The sequence below is a fragment of the Stylophora pistillata genome, chromosome 1, assembly GCF_964205215.1.
Source record: "Stylophora pistillata chromosome 1, jaStyPist1.2, whole genome shotgun sequence".
Taxonomy (NCBI): Eukaryota; Metazoa; Cnidaria; class Anthozoa; order Scleractinia; family Pocilloporidae; genus Stylophora; species Stylophora pistillata.
In genome coordinates, this window is record NC_142519.1 from 11,156,918 (window position 1) to 11,173,351 (window position 16,434).

Below are 16,434 nucleotides of genomic sequence, written 5' to 3' on the forward strand. Positions count from 1 at the left end.
CCGTGTATAGCCGTTTATAGCTGTGTACAGCAGTGTATAGCTGTGTATAGCCCCTGTATAGCTGTGTATAGCCCTGGATAGCTGTGTATAGCCCTGTATTGCTGTTTATAGCCCTATATAGCTGTGTGTAGCCTTGTATAGCTGTGTATAGCCCTATATTGCTGTGTATATATAGCCCCTGTATAGCTGGGTATAGCCCTGTATAGCTGTGTATAGCCGTGTATAGCTCTGTAAAGCCGTGTATAGCGCTGTATAGCCCTGTATGGCTCTGTATAGCCGTGTATAGTTGTGTATAGCCGTGTATAGCTGTGTATAGCCCTGTATAGCTGTGCATAGCCGTGTATAGCTGTGTGTAGCCCTGTATAGCTGTGTATTGCCGTGTATAGCTGTGTATAGCCCTGTATAGCTGTGTTTAGCGCTGTATAGGTGTATATGTTGTAGGTAAGTTGTGGATATTATATGTATGTAAAGTATAGGACATTGTATGTATTGGGACATGATAATTCCCCATACATGACGTACGTACCAACTTTTGAACATAAGCAGTGCCAGCGTAAACACGGGTGGCCCAAGCTGTCACAGGTTCTTTCACAGTGAATAATTAAAGAGTTCGTACAGTGGTTTAGTTGGACTTGCTTTTGAGCTCCATAAATGTAAAGTTGTGTGAAATAATCAAAGAAATAAAGTCTTACCTTCGTAGAGAGTAGTCTGTGTTGTTCTCCACGCGATTTGAGGCCGTTTTGATGTGTTTTAACTTGACGCCCTAAATTACCGTGCATAAAGTACGGGAAGGTCCGAAACTTGTTTTGACACATGCTCGCCAAAATCGCTCGAAAACAACACTTAAATACTTTCCCTCGAATTAAAACTCGGCAGCACGAAAGCCAAATAGTTGCCCTTTAAGTTCACCGAAAAAAGTCCCACAAAAGATGGTTTGTCGAGCAACCAATCCAGCGAGAATTTCAAATTAGCGGCCGTTCTGAATTTTTCTAATGCGTGGAAGGAACATGTTGTGCAGCTGAGAGACCGTTGATGCGCGGTTGAGAGAGATTTGACTAGGGTCCAGGTCGACCGCCCATTAACGGCCTCAAATCGCGAGGAGAACAACACAGACTACTCTCTACGAAGGTAAGACTTTATTTCTTTGATTATTTCACACAACTTTACATTTACGGAGCTCAAAAGCAAGTCCAACTAAACCACTATACGAACTCTTTCATTATTTACTGTGAAAGAACCTGTGACAGAGCTTGGGCCACCCGTGTTTACGCTGGCACTGCTTATGTTCAAAAGTTGGTATGTACGTCATGTATGGAGAATTATTATGTCCCTGTGGCGTAAAGTATCGAAATTAAGTTGATAGATGACTCAGCTGTGTCAAAGACCATGCTATCTGGCTTAGCTGTTTGAAACATACATACATGCATGCATGCATACGTACATACATACATACATACGAAAACATCTGCTTGCCGACTGAAGATCATGTTTACGCTCTCAAAAATTTACCCAAGAGAAAAATGTCCACTAATTTCACGAAAGAAGAATAATTTCATAGACAAAGGCAATAGTAAATGATATATAGCAGTGATATGCCAGATTTCTTTAAAATTATATTAGTACATTCGCTTGTTTAATTAACGGCAAACACTAAAAGGAAACTGTCTCATTCAGCAAATTGAATGTTCCTTTTCAGTCTAGCTAACTCGTCGATCGTACGACTGATAACGCTTTCATCCAAAACTGAATAAAGATGAACAGCGCAGTAATATTTGGTTTATTTCAAAATTCATTGTGAGTTGTAATAAGCGATAAAAATACCATTTCCTACCTACTTAGATAAATTAAAGTTCTAAAACCATAGCTGCTGAATTCATTGTATCGACTCTCTTTGAAATATTAACTCAAAAACACTACAACCGTTTGGGAAGTGTGAAACAAATTTGTGATGTGCACACCAAATTTCTCCTAATTAATAAACGTTGATAAGAAAGAATGAAGTGATCATGTCACTAATACTGAAAAACAAAACCTATCACACTGGGAGTAACACTTATCTATGTATTTTTGGACGAAAACTACCTTTCCACTCCATTGCTATGGTAAGAATGCGCCGTGTAAAATATCCATACTTTATCTTAACATTAACATCTCTTACAAACAGAAAGCGAAGTGAAAAATTTAACGCCCCAGTACAAATTTTTAGCTTAGGAAACTACAGAGCCTAACTGCGACACTCGAAAGCAGGTTAGGGTACGAATCGTCGAGGGACGATCCGAATTTGTTCTCTTTTCCTTATACCTTTCTCCACCTGTCACGTTACTATGGCAACCCACTTGATACGAGCCTCGTCGTACCACAATTAAGTTTGACGGGTTTGCGAAGAATTGGCGGGTCGTCCGGGAATCTTTTCTCGGACTAACCAATAACAGTAGAAACCCATTCACACTTAAAAAGTCTTATCGTTATCAGCCTAAACAGTCTGCCTTCTCTATGAGTAAATTATCCAGTGAACAGGTCCTGAAAATCGACAAATTTATATAATTGAGTGTGTTAGTTGGATATAACACGAAATGACGAGGAAGCTTGTAACAACTAGTAGGGAAAGTCATGCACACGCTCCTTGGTTAAGCGCACCTCAGACGACTCATGAATAAAAAAGTTTTCTATCAAAATGTCCTAACAGAGTTTTCAAGAAATTATTAGCGGAAATGGTTTGAATCCGATAGCAACAGTCGCCGGATTGTTTAAGATGATCGTCCAGGCGATGGTAGTCCTGAAAAGGACATGTGTCTTTGAAAGCGACTACTAGATGGTCAAAAAAGTTTTAAACAAAACACGAGTGGATAGAAATGGACGACAGTTTAGGTGTCCGAATCATAATCTGGTCTGTCCAAAAGCCGGGCGTCTTTAAGCAGATTGGCATTGTACACAGTGATGTTATTTCCTCGGCATCGCTTGCAACAGCACCTGACGCACAAACAGAACAGAAGGAGAGCCAACACAACAGTGACTGAAATGAAGGCTGCCAAGAAACCTGCAAGATAGAAGAATTAATGTGTGACCTCCTTACTAAGATCTGTGATATCTCGGGGTGATCAATCTCGCGTGGTAAAAAGTTTTCCCGAAGAAATACTTTTTACTAATCGAGTTCGAGGTCCGTTCTGTGAGTCACAAACCGAGTTTTCTTCGCGCTTGAGCCATAAATCCCAGCGGAAAAAAAAAAACAGGTTCCGTAACTTACAGTACGGACCGAGAAAAAAAAACGAGGTCAGTAAGATGTTTGCTTTATCTCTGGGTTCAAATAGAGGGGGGACGGTTTCATAGCGCACGAACTAACTAAGATATATACTAAAAGGAGATACTTTGCTGTTCTGTTCTTAGGAAAAATAAATTCTTAGTCCAACATTAACAGACCAAGAGCAACGAGCTTTGAAGATAAGTCTCTCTAAAGTTAATAAAAAGATTGATAACTGCGAGAAGAATTTAGATTGTTTTTACATATTGAGCACAGTCATTGAAGGCGTGATTAATAGGTAGTTCTTCGGGATTCTTTAAAAATCGACAGGCTAATACATACGCGTTATTAACCAAGTGTGGGGTCAAGATGGCTGGATATTGGCCGAGTTCTTTTCTTGTAGTTTATTTTTTGGACCGAGACGAAGTCGAGGTCCATAAAAATGTCATATTCTGCTATTTTTCTGAGGATATCATAGTACATTGCATGAAGCACTAGTACACTTCGTCATCCATGGTCAACCGTGGCGTTTTGTACTCGCCTACAGCTCGTGGTTTTAAAACCTTTCAAACATCACTTGTGCCCATAAATCATGAAACGCACTCGTGTTCAAGTGATTTGCCTCACAAACACACACCGTAAAATACACTGGTGATCAAATCTAAGTCTACGCCTTGTCTAAAGCTCTTGTCGGTGAGAAACCTTGGCCAAAACAAGAGTAATTAAGAGCTCAACAACACCAAAGATCAGTGACCTTACTTTTGTATATAACGGTCCGGACGCACTTCTTTTCGGCTGTTTTTCCACACGCCTTATCGATATCATCAGGAACAACATCCGAAGTCTCTCTGATTTAAAAAAAAAAAAATCAAATACACAGTCGACTTTTAAAAAGAAAAAAAAGACGAAATTTTTCTACACAAGATCATAAACGCTATTCCTGATTTTACTCCTTACTGTCCAAATAAACATGGATTATGAAGCACTTTGTAAACACAACGTAACTGAGTTACAGCTTCGTTTCAAGCTGGCTTGGACGGTGAACTACTGAACCACTTACTTGATGAAGTCATTCAGAGGGCACTCTTGAGAACACTTTGGTAACTTTAGAGCCTTTGGATCTTTGCTTTGACCAAATCGATACATTATACGAACATTTGCATCTTTCCTGCAGAAAAAAAATGCAAGGAAAATCGCCACAGTTGTCATATTCAGTCCTAATTTATCAGTGTGTTCTTGTCATATTTGATAGCTATTATCAATAAAGTAAAAGTAAGGAATGGATCCTCAAGTTAACTTCGTCACGGCTGTCATCTTGTAGCTAGCGGCCAGGCCCTCATATTAGCGCTGCAGGACGTGCCCGGGCGAGGATTCGAGACAAGTCACAGGTGAACAGATGAATCGCAGTACTTTGCCTTATTAAACCTCACCTGCAGATGTTGGCGCGACAATTTTATTGTAATAAATAGCAGATGGGCAAGGCTCCAACAACAAACCACAATTCACGTTCGTGCAATTCTACGGCGTTAAATTTATTTTCACGGTGAGCATGATGTATGTTAAAGATATGAGGTGTTTTTCCTTTCATAAGATAACACATTCGTAACATTTGGAATTTTCAGAGAATTTTCAGAGAATTTTCGTGCCTCACTTACTTGGCATCATTTTCATCTGAATAAAGCTCTATGATGACTGCACTGGAGTAAGCCGGCTGGATCCCATCAAAAATATCCAAGGCACTCAGCAAAGCAACCAATGTTGTATCATGCTGCCAAATGGACAATAAAATGTTCACAGACAAACAACATAGCGTAGATCAAGGTGTAATATCTAAGAGTTAAGACTGGCACGGTAGCGAGGGATTTGAGAATACTACAGAGCGCTATGGTGGTATCTAGTAAATTTACTGTTTGAAAGCATCTTTAATTTTCTCCATAAAATCATGGTTAACTATTAACTGTGATAAAATAGTGATCAGAAGAACAATAAGGTACGAGAGGGATACTGAATAATCTAAATGTAACATAAAACAGAAAATAAAAAAGATAACTGTAAGATCTGTTTACTTACAGCCGAGTAAATATACATTTTTTTGCTTTCTGATTCAAGGTAACCTTTCATATTCTTGATAATAGCACCCACTAAACTTCCTATAAAATAAGACAGACATTTTTTTGTTACCAACTGTAATATCCTCATCTTTCATCTAGTAGAGTTTTATAACCACTTTTTTATATATATACTCGAATAGAGACAAAACAAAATCCCAGTAGGATAATGTATGGGGTACTTCCATTACCTAAAGTACAAAACTTAAATGCACTTTGCCACTGGCCATAGAACTACTACAAGTATTATTTATCGATCAAGGCTGAGTACTAAGAAAAATTGAAGGGAGCCCAGTGCTCTGAAATTGTAAAATCCAGGGTGCTTAGCATATGCTTTTTATTAAAAAAAAAAATACAAATTTCTTAGTTGCCCAAGAGCAAAAGTAAGGCACCAGGGGCCACCGGGCACTGCTACACCTCAGCCCTGTCGATTATGAATCCTTTATGAAGCATGTCAAGCCCTTTGTTTGTTTATAAGATTAGCACAGTCAAACCTCCATTATCCAGACTCATTTAATGAGTCTGGATAATGGAGGTTTCAAGGACTGGATGAAATAGTCCAGATAATCAAGGGTCCGGATAATCGAGAAAATGAATATTAACAAGGAACAAAAACTAATTAAAGTAAGAAAGCAACTTCTAATCCTGGAACAAAACATTTACAAATTGTTTTGAAAAGATTATGGTCTACATCTTCACTGTCCTACACGAGTACCTCTGCCATGTGTATTAACAATCAAAATTAGCCTAAAATGTTGAAGTAAGTCAGTTTGTCTCAAAGCAGAAGATCACCTCTACTTTTTTTTTTTATGCTTTAGTTGAAAAAAGAAAATCCCCACAAATCTTGATCATGACTTCAAAATATTAATGAAAAAATTGGAACTAGAGAAAAAGTCCAGATCATTGAGGTCTGGATAATCAAGGTGCAATTGTAATGGGACATTCCATTTTTTATCCGCACCCCACCCCCCCCCCCCCGTATGGAAGGCATTATTCCGACAGGCTGTTTCATCTGAAAATTAGATTCTGACAGGCTTTTTTCCTCTAAAAATTTGATTCCGAAAGGTCTTTGTCTTCTGAAAGTTAGATTCCAAGAGGCCTTCTTTTGATTCCGAGAGGCCTTCTTTTGATTCCAAGAAGCCTTATTCTCTCTGAAATTTAGATTCCGACAGGCCTTTTTTTGGGGGCAAATTCTGACCCCCTCCAATGGGGCAAAAATTCCAGATTCCGACAGATTCCTACTTGTCAGTACCAAAAAATGCCTTCCATAGGGGGGGTGCAAATAAAAAATGGAATGTCCCAATGGCACAAATTTTCTTTGATTTGTTTCACCAACAATGCAAGAAAACAATGCTAACATAGCAATGGCTTCTGGATTTCAATTAGCTGTTTTCATCATATAATTGTTTGATTCTCACTTTTTATTGGTTTATTTCAGTGGGCTAAAATATATTTTAGCCGGCCAAATTCTCCCCTCTAGCTTGCAAAATGAGCCACAAAGCTGACTAAGTGAAAATAATATATATATCTGTTGCCAATTTGATAACAACTCCAAGTTATGAGTCTGTCTGAAGGAGGGCAGCATCCTCAACTGTGGACAATATATCTCTGAGACTCAACAAAACAAAAGATTACGACAGTGTACCAAACCTCCAGTCAGTTTAGCTTTCTCTGGAGAGTTGAACAACGATGTCATTTCAAATTGGCTCAAATTTCTGAGGGATTCCCAAGTTGTGCCATTCATAGCCCAAGAAGGAAGTGTAAGGTTATGTGATTTCTATATCAAAAAAAAGAAAAACAAAAACAAAAAAACATAGAAACCAAGTCAAAGAAAATATTATTAACTAAGAAATGGCCTACCTTTAAAACAAATATTTTGTAACTCAGTAAGCAAAGCATTAGCAAAGCATTTCAAAGAAAAAACAGAACTGACTTTGGTTCAAGTCCTTCACACCCTAACACCAGTGTGCATGTTCTTCAAACTGTTCTCTAAACATTTCCTAAGTTGCTGACAATCTTGTAAGCTTACTGTTTGATTCCAAGGTAACATTATTAATATTTATTTAAAGGAAGTTAGACGCTAGTCACCCTTAAAGGTCAAAGGTTAAAGGTGACTCCGATTTTCCACTTTAACTTACGACATACATTTGACATCTTAATATTAAGTAACTCATTATCGATTTAAAGAATGTGTTTCATGCAACACAGAGGATTAATTTTATTTTTAATAAGAGAAAACTGCAAAATACAGTTAAGTGATATGCAGAGGGTAAATGCTGAAAGAAACTACTAACCATTACATAAAACTTAAAAATAACACATCACAATTTTACTATCAGTGAGAGCAAAAATGCCAAAACATACCTCACAAAAAAGTGTGTCATAGATTCCCCAAACATTGTCCAGACTTACAGTTTCTTGACTATGTGCAGAGATATAAGCCAGCATCTCCTGTATTTAAACAGGAATTGCCAAGGGTAATGTTGACAAATCATCCTCGATACATGTATATGTATACATTATTCTTTGTAACTACACACAGGTAAGAAATTAACACAAGGAGGCAGAAAGAGATTCAAGAAAAGGAAAACAGCTACACAGTTTTTTCGATTGATAAAAAGATGAATGAATGGATAGACCAATCAGTATATATAATTAAACAAGATGATGGATGTATGGACAGAGAGATGGTTACAAAGTCTGAATGGATGTATGGACAGAGAGATGGATACAAAGTCTGAATGGATGTATGGACTGAGAATCAGACAAATGGATAGACCATTTGATGGGGAGACAGACTGACAGATTACCAAGATATGTTAGAATGAAAATGGTAGAAGGGCTGACAGACAAACAGAAAAACACAAAAAAATAACCTGAATAATGAAAGGAAGCAAGGAATTGAAAAAATAATCTCTCTCTCACCTTGTTTTGTTTGGCCATATTTTTGTACTGTTCCTCTTGTTTAGATTTTTCTTTAAGCTCACGGAGGCGAGGACAATCATAATCATATGGCCGCAGAAACTGCAATTCAAGATCAATAATATTAAGAAAGGAAGCAATCCATAACCCTATGTTAAAAAGAACTGAATCCTTGATAGAAGTTTTTAAGCACAAAATAATGTAGCTACACTTGTCTGTCAACTTTACAATTTCCAAACCCAAACCCCAAAAATGTACTCAAGTAAGAAACTCTGGATCAGACTGTTACTTTCACTGATTTTGAAATTGCTTAGTAAGAGGTAAATGTTGCAGTTATGATTTCCAATCTGGATCTAAAAGAATTTATACCCTTCAATTCAATTTTCTTGCCAAATCACAAAAAAATTAAGTCTGACAAAATATATCTTTGATTTTTTCACCAGACCACATGATCATGAAGAAACTAATTTCAGACATTAAAGCTGCAAACTAAATGATTATGGATATTTTAGAATAATGAATGAAAAAAATTTTCAACAATTTTTCTTATAAAATTAGAGAGAGTAGAACTTACATAATCCTCATTCTTTGGTACCACATGAACACCAATTGGTTGCCAGTCTAGATGATTCCTCCATACCTAGGAATACTTCAATAATCATTTCTCCACTCTTACAAGACCTGGCTTCTCATTAATCATAAATTTTCCTGCTGCATGCCAACCATAATCCACATCATCTTAAAAGTTTAAATCTTGAACTTTGTAGGCAATAATACTACTGGTCCACATCAGCCTTCAATTCAATTGCCCCATTTAACTTACCATACTCAAATTTATCCAAAAAGGTCTTTCTTGGTAATAACTGGGTGAGCACAGTGGGAAGAATCCAGAATTCTGCCATTTTTTTTTGAAAACATTAACAAGTTTCCCATATTAATCAAGGTTTCAAAAACTGGTGAAGGCTCTGAGCAAATTCTGGAGCGTGGACGTTACTTCATAAGTTTTAGGGTGACTTTACCTGTGTTCCAATAGGTGGATAAAGGCCATTAAGCTGGGCCTGAGCGCTCATGATACAACGATCTTTATCACTACTGCGAACATAGATCTGTTACAAGGGATGGAGAAACAAAATTAACACTAAGTCAGGTTTTCTTTCCAGTTATCACTTGTTTCATAGAGTCAGACAAAATTCACAGTGTTACCACCAAAAAAATCAATAATAATTCATCCTTAATTAACCTTCAAGTTTTGTCCCCTCCATCTAATATACTCAGTATCCCTTCAAACATTTAGTTAAAACCCCCAACATAAGCCTTTTTGTTCCATCCACTATGGGCAAAAGTTACTGAAGCACATTTTTTCAATAAACAACCCACAATCTCTGAAAATATTGCTGACAAATTCATTCATCAAAAATATTATTTTATTGCTACTTTTCCCGGCCATTAATTTGTTTTATTTCCCTTAACGTTAGCTGTAAACTGTTGTAATTTTAGATGTAATGGTAAATATAATTAATAATGATTAAAAAAATTAAATAAATATAAACTGTTGTCTACCTCTTTAAACAGGTATGATGAATTCAGGAGCTTTTGTTTTTCAACATAACGATCCTTCAGTAACCTGCCCAGTTCATATTCCTGTTTCATTCCTCTCTATAATTCAAAATAAATATAAAGATAATGATTAACAGATAGTGTTAACAACTAGCATCAAAACTAACTTTATGATGGTTTAAATTGCACCCAACCAAACTTAGTGTTCAAATTTTCCAGAAATAAACTACTTACACAGATACACTCACATTCTTGATTAAAAAACTTGTTCTTACATGATTACAATTCCCTTTGATAGGGTGTTTGCCTTTCCCATTTCATATTAAAAGTAAAAATTATAAAGAAAAATTTTTCTGCATTATTTTGGAGTCTAGTAACTAACCTGAGTAAGTTGTCCTTTTCCTTGTGGCCAATAATTTTGATACTTATCTGATTTAAAAAAATGTACAGGTGATCTGTCCCCATGACGATAAACCTGATAAAAAGACAGACTTCCCATATCAAGATCACCAACATTTAACTCGAACTAAAGTAAAAATGTTGATCCACAAAACATCAAAGTGTCAGAACATAGCTGATTGACATATTCCAATCTGAAATTACACTTCATTCATAAGAATTCATAAGAAATCACAATGTAATAATTCTGGCTAAACTTCTCAAACTAAATGTTCTCCCTATAACAAAATCTCAGACTTATAAAGCAAACTAAATGTATGAAAATGACTCTTGATTGTGCACAAAAATGATTAAAACACAATTCCTTGTCAATAATTAACATTTTTCCCTTGGGAGTGTAAGTATCTCACCAGTCAGTTAACATCAAAATGCAGCCCTTTACCTTTGATTACTTTTAATTACTTTGGAAGATAAAAAAAATTTGGAGGTGAAATCATGATGCAGACTAACTTCTTCCATTTAACAGGTTGTTGTTCATTATTCAAATGCATTACCCATAACCATTTATTTAAATGTACATAACATAGAGAAGTAGATTAGCGCAACAGAACTTTTAAGTGAAAAGATCATCGCTGTTACTTTCTTTCATAATTTCCCATGAAATTTTTTAGTGAAATCCAGTGAATAGTACGAAAATTTGGTGCCGTAATCATTTCTTCACCAAGACCACTCTGTTATTTCAAGGTAAGAAGACTTTATCTTGATCGGAGTTTTTTAGGAAAAATCTTTACATATTTCGAAAATGATGATCAGCACAGAAAAAAAAAATGCACGTGTACATATTATCAAGCAAACAAATCAATCTAAGAATGTCTGAGAAATTTTGCATAATCACACAAGTACAAGCAAAACCTGAATCTTTTATTAATCTTAGTAACTCAACTAATCAAAATGGTGGAAGTTCTGTGATATACTCACCACATTAACCATTCGAAGTTTTTGCCCTCCATATGAAAAAGTTGACGCCTGCAGAAGCCAGAAGAAAAAACCTAAACAAATACGGAAATGATAAAGGTTTTCGTCCGCCATTTCGGCTTTTCTGTAAAAATAATCGTTCCCAGACTCTTACCGTGTGTTTAAATATCCCGTAACGCAACGCTCAGGGTTGCTTTCCAGTACTGAGGAAGTTCTATCTATAACCATGGGCCGAGTTATGATTTCATTATTTTCAATATCTTTACTTTCTTTGTATCACTATGATATTGAGTAAGGTACAACAAGGCTAGTTGAAGTCCTACAACAACTGTACTGTAAATGTCTGTCAACTTTATTGAACTGATCAATCTGATAATTACCAGAGTTGATTGAGCATGAAATATGCTCAAATATGCAGAAATATGTTGTAATATGCTAAGATCTTAGAGACTTTAAAAATCACTTACTTCAGAAGTGTGTTTCTCTTGTGGCAACTGGGCTTGAGAGAATTCTTCTTCAGTTAGGTCCTCTACATCCCTTATATAAAGGTGTCTCTCGAGTAGAGCTGTTCCAAAAGATACATGCCTCCACACCATGCAGTGCTCAGTTATTGTAATACCCAAAATCAAACTTACCGTATATGTAGATTTAAATGCACCAGTTATACCTCGTAAGCAAAATCACTGAGCTATAAAGTACACTCATAATTTAGTGTTGAAGCATGCATGATACACAACAGTTTATATGAAATTTCAAGGCCTAGATTTGCTGATATTAGATGATCGCTGCTTTTAATGAGCTCTTTTCAGATCTGGAGCTTCAGCAATGTACAGACACAATTGGTAAGTAACTAAATGATACAAATGGTAAAAGCAGGTTTAAAAGGACATTACCAATGGATTTTTGTTTGTGGTAGAAAATCAGAGGACCAGTGCTTTGTGATGCCTAAATGTAGTTTGACCAAACAACCACAACAAGAAAAAAATGTAGGATAACATTAGCACCACAATCTATATTTCAGTCATTATTGTTACTCATAGTTGTGACTCTTCCTTCCGTAGTAATCTCAAGACAAAGGAAAAAAATAGAGGAACAACAATAATAATTGGTCTCTCCACTCATCATGCAATGAATTTTATCAAATTCATTTGTTAATAGCAAGGGAAAAAGAAATGATCTCAGTCCAAGAGAGGAATTAAACCCATTAACTCTGACACAAACACTTGGCAGATACCTAGCCAGTGTAGATGAGCTGAACCAAAATTCAATGTTAAAAATTACAGTACCGGCTATGAAAAGGGCAAATCCCTAACCCTTGCTCCAGTAACTACAATAAATTTAAAGGATTGCAGACAAGATTTTGTTGAAGAGGGAAGGCTCAGAATAGCAACTGTGTCAGTTCTTCTTACAGCATCAATAAATTGTCGTGAACTGTTTAATTAAACACTTTTCACATTCAACCCAGCTTTGAAAAACCTTTCCCTGAGCTTGAGTTATATGAAATGTAAGGCAGACAGTGCAAGGGATCTTCAGAAGGAGAGGGTTAAAAACTTGAGGTTAAAATTTGAGGGTTAAAAAATTGAGAGCCAGAGTGCAAGTAATTGTTTTTTAATTTAACTGCACTAATTTCTCTATTTGAAAAGTCCACATAGAAACAAAAATAGGTTTTCAAATACATCAATATTTTTCATTTAATTAAACAATACCTAGCCCCAATGCATGAATAGTACTATGGGGTATTGCAATGGATATAGAAGTATTTAAGTGTTATTGTTTTGTCCTGCGTCTTTACTTTAGGGTTTTTTATACCAGGGAAGATGATAGAGGTGGATCTACTCATGAAGAGCTCATAATAAGAACTTGAAGCTCTGGCAAGGGTGAGGTGGGGCTTATATTATGAGAGAGTGGCTTCTAGCAACTAAAGCATTTTATTCAGAGATATCTACATGAACTGAAAATCATTTCTTAAGATCCAATTTTTTAATAATTTTCATGAATAAAGGGGGGTGCTTATTCATTTTTGACTGTTTTCTCAAAGAGCATCCCAATAACTTTGTTATCCTGGAAATTACTAGTCCTTGAAGATTACAGAATGTTTGGATGTTCCTGGGAAGTTAATGCTATTTACAAGAGCATGGTGATACAACAAAAATTAAAAAAAAAAAAAAAAACAGCAAGCACATGGAAATAGAAATAATTGAAAAAGAATTAACCAGAGAATAAAGTACTCTCCTGTACTGAATGCACAATAATTGAAGCTTAAAAATGTTTAAACAGAGAGGGGTACTTGTTCAAGATGTGTCCTTGTTTGACGTTATAGCCTTAGGAGGTGGGCGCTTATTTGGTGGAGGGCACTCATCAGTGTGTGGGCGCTTTTTAGAGGAAACACGGTTTTCCCCATCCAAGGTTTCTTTTTGTATAAACCCCCTGATTTCCATGAGTATTTTCCCCATTGTGTTCTCACCAACAATTTCTCCAGTCCCCTTGTCTCTTTTTCCGGTCCAAAAATCAGTTCGACCCCTCCTTGGGATATGGATTAATTGAGCACCTTTGGTTTCCAAAAGGAGACTTCTGAAGGGCTCCTGTTCAAATTTCCTTTGCAAAGCCCTTTTCATTCTTTCTTTAGCTACCTCTTGGTCTAAACCATCGGGTGCTAGCGTCAAACTGTATTTAGCAGAACCCAACTTAGATCCGGCAGACTTGGCCAATCTCCCTTTCGCAATTTCCTCTCTGGTGTTTGAGGCCTTAGTCTCTTTCTTTTTGTCGAATTCTCCGTCTTTCATGAACCGTACCCTGTCCTCCGGTATGAATTTCATTCCCTGAAAATAATGTTCCACCGACGGAAACACTCCCTCTGCCATCTCAATATTCACTTCGTAAAAGTTTGAAAACTGACAGTAAGGAAACCGCGAACTTGAAAAAAATAATATGGGCCCCATATCTTGTTCCGCAGTCCGCACTGCTTTCTCTTTTCTTTAAATAGCTTGAAAAGGCCACTACTAGAAACTGAGGCAGTCTGTCTAAGAGAGCATGATAAGGGAAGGATAGACTTCGTTGTTGCACCAAGTAGTGCCGCAATGTTTGCTTACCGTTCAACTCGCCGCCATTTTACATCCGAAAATGAAACCGGAAGACTAAGCGGCCTGGCATATTACAGAGATGGCAGAGATTTCTTCCTCATGCGCATGCCTCAATTATTCATCATAAAGTGTTGGGTAGTCGAAGTGAATGACTTTTCTTCGGTTCAGAATATTTAGAGTGGTTTTATTGGTGGGAAAAAATTTATGATGAACACAGTTGATTAGATCTGTATTTGCATAAACCTGTGGTCTGCCCCTTGTTTTGAATTCATCACTCCAGCTGTTTGTGATGCAATTTGGTGTGTACAAAAATAGTTTTAATATCGTTGAAAGACTTGAAAGAGGTTCGACAATTCGCAATCATCTAAAAGGGTTCAGATAACAAAATCGTCGGTTTAAAAACTGTGGTCTGTTTGGTAAGTGATTGTCCGTCAGTCATCAATTAGTTCATCATTCAAACGACTAATGAAAGACGAGAGCTTGTTAAACAAAACTCTAAGTGGTACGTGCTATTCTTTTTTTTTTTTTTTTTTTGGCATGCTCAACAAATATCATCTGTTTCCTTTTTCTGAATCCAAAAATGAACGAAGCTTTGTAAAAAAATGTGAAGTACACAATGATAATTTTCAAATAAACGCCAACATTTCCCAAACAGGTCGAAATTTCCAAGAAACAACGTGAATCGGTCACTAAGATAACGAAGGGCTGACAAAGGATTCCGCTATTGATGCAGCTAGAACGCTGTTTACATAGCTTGAAGAAAGCGATCAAGAGACTTAGATCTTCAAATATTACCAGTCAAGCTGCAACTGACACTCCAGAACCAAACTTAGTTTTTCTTCTGTAAAGTTTCCGGGGAAGCGCAGCAGCAGCTTCAACTGAAATAACTGATCGCTGCTTCCAAGTTTTATCACCTATGTATATTCATAGCTGAAAACGGAAATTAAGAAACTGCTTTACCTAAGCTTTTTTGAAGATGACAATTGACGAGTGCATGACTCTTCCAACAGAAAAATGGAACAGAACCCTCACTGCTGTCCTGGGTTTAATTTTCGTCTCTGTAATTTGCACGGGAAATGGTTTAGTACTCGTCACGATTTACAAGAAAGCGACCTTACACTCGGTTACTAACTACTTCTTAGCTGTCTTGGCAGTGGGTGACTTATTTGTTGGTGTGGTCGCTCTACCTATGTGGATTACCAGGTCGTTGCTCGGGATCTCAGACGAAGAACATCCCCTAAGCATTTGGGTCGACAGCGTTTACGTTTTATCAGTGGCCTCTTCAACTTATAATTTATGTTCTCTTAGTCTGGAAAGGTATGTCGGAGTTGTACTCCCATTAAGATATGGCGCTATTGTAACCAACAGTCGGTGTTTGATCACTGCAGTTTCAGTGTGGATCATTTCCACCTGCGTTGCCAGCCTCCGCTTTTTGCTTGATGAGGACACTTTCTGGATCGCAGCTATCTCTACTGTGTTCTTTGTTCCAGCTGTTGCTATTTCCTATTGCTATTTTAACATCTTAAGAGAATCTTCACGTCAGATGCGAGTCATAGCTGAGCAGCAGCGTCCACGGAGCCTCTCCGGCCTCGCTGACAGAATAAAAAACAAGAAAGCTGCAATAACGGTTGCCATTATAATAGCAATCTTTTTCGTAACCTCTCTTCCAGCCTTGGCCTTCTCTTTGACCGAGATCATAACCAGTGGATCTGCAACTTGCGAGCAAAAAACGAGGTTGGAATCGTGGGGTACGTGGGCGCTTTTCTCGGCATATGTGAACGCAGGAGTTAACCCGTGGATTTATACGATGAGAAAAAGAGACTTTAGATTAGCATTGAAGATTATCGTACTACGTAGAGAAGTCGAAAGTGTTGAGGAATCGGCCTTTTAGTTGGAGACGAAGACATTCCCTTTCTGACTGAAGTATTCGTAGACTTTCTCCGATTGCTAAACTAAAAAAAATTCGTGTGAAAAATACTTTATTGAAAATTCGATATGATTGCTCAACAACCAAAACCTTAAACGAGAAATGAAGAAAAGAAGAAGGTAAAGAAGGAAGGAATCGAAACAAGGAAGTGAGAGATATTTATAAACAAACGTTAGCTCCTATATCGCGAATATTTGACAGCTCAAGCTTTCCATCCCTCGACTTTTA

The 16,434-nt window shown here is 37.0% G+C and overlaps 3 protein-coding genes across 3 annotated transcripts; 1 reads left to right on the forward strand and 2 right to left on the reverse strand.

Annotated features, from left to right (window-relative positions):
• Nucleotides 1-1,756: 1,756 nt before the first annotated feature.
• LOC111322022 (prostatic acid phosphatase) lies at nt 1,757-11,357 on the reverse strand. Its single transcript, XM_022925058.2, has 13 exons — nt 11,203-11,357; nt 10,208-10,300; nt 9,829-9,924; nt 9,288-9,374; nt 8,843-8,908; nt 8,272-8,370; nt 7,711-7,797; nt 6,997-7,123; nt 5,309-5,388; nt 4,894-5,006; nt 4,299-4,406; nt 3,998-4,086; nt 1,757-3,037 (listed from the first exon to the last, which is right to left on the reverse strand). Exons 1-13 carry the CDS (start codon nt 11,311-11,313, stop codon nt 2,865-2,867), a joined length of 1,329 nt encoding a protein of 442 aa, XP_022780793.2. The 5' UTR covers nt 11,314-11,357; the 3' UTR covers nt 1,757-2,864.
• A 1,434-nt stretch (nt 11,358-12,791) lies between these two features.
• LOC111322002 (uncharacterized) lies at nt 12,792-14,337 on the reverse strand. Its single transcript, XM_022925030.2, has one exon. It carries the CDS (start codon nt 14,136-14,138, stop codon nt 13,491-13,493), a length of 648 nt encoding a protein of 215 aa, XP_022780765.2. The 5' UTR covers nt 14,139-14,337; the 3' UTR covers nt 12,792-13,490.
• Nucleotides 14,338-14,971: 634 nt separating this feature from the next.
• Nucleotides 14,972-16,425, forward strand: LOC111322003 (beta-2 adrenergic receptor-like). Its single transcript, XM_022925031.2, has one exon. It carries the CDS (start codon nt 15,256-15,258, stop codon nt 16,168-16,170), a length of 915 nt encoding a protein of 304 aa, XP_022780766.2. The 5' UTR covers nt 14,972-15,255; the 3' UTR covers nt 16,171-16,425.
• Nucleotides 16,426-16,434: the final 9 nt, after the last annotated feature.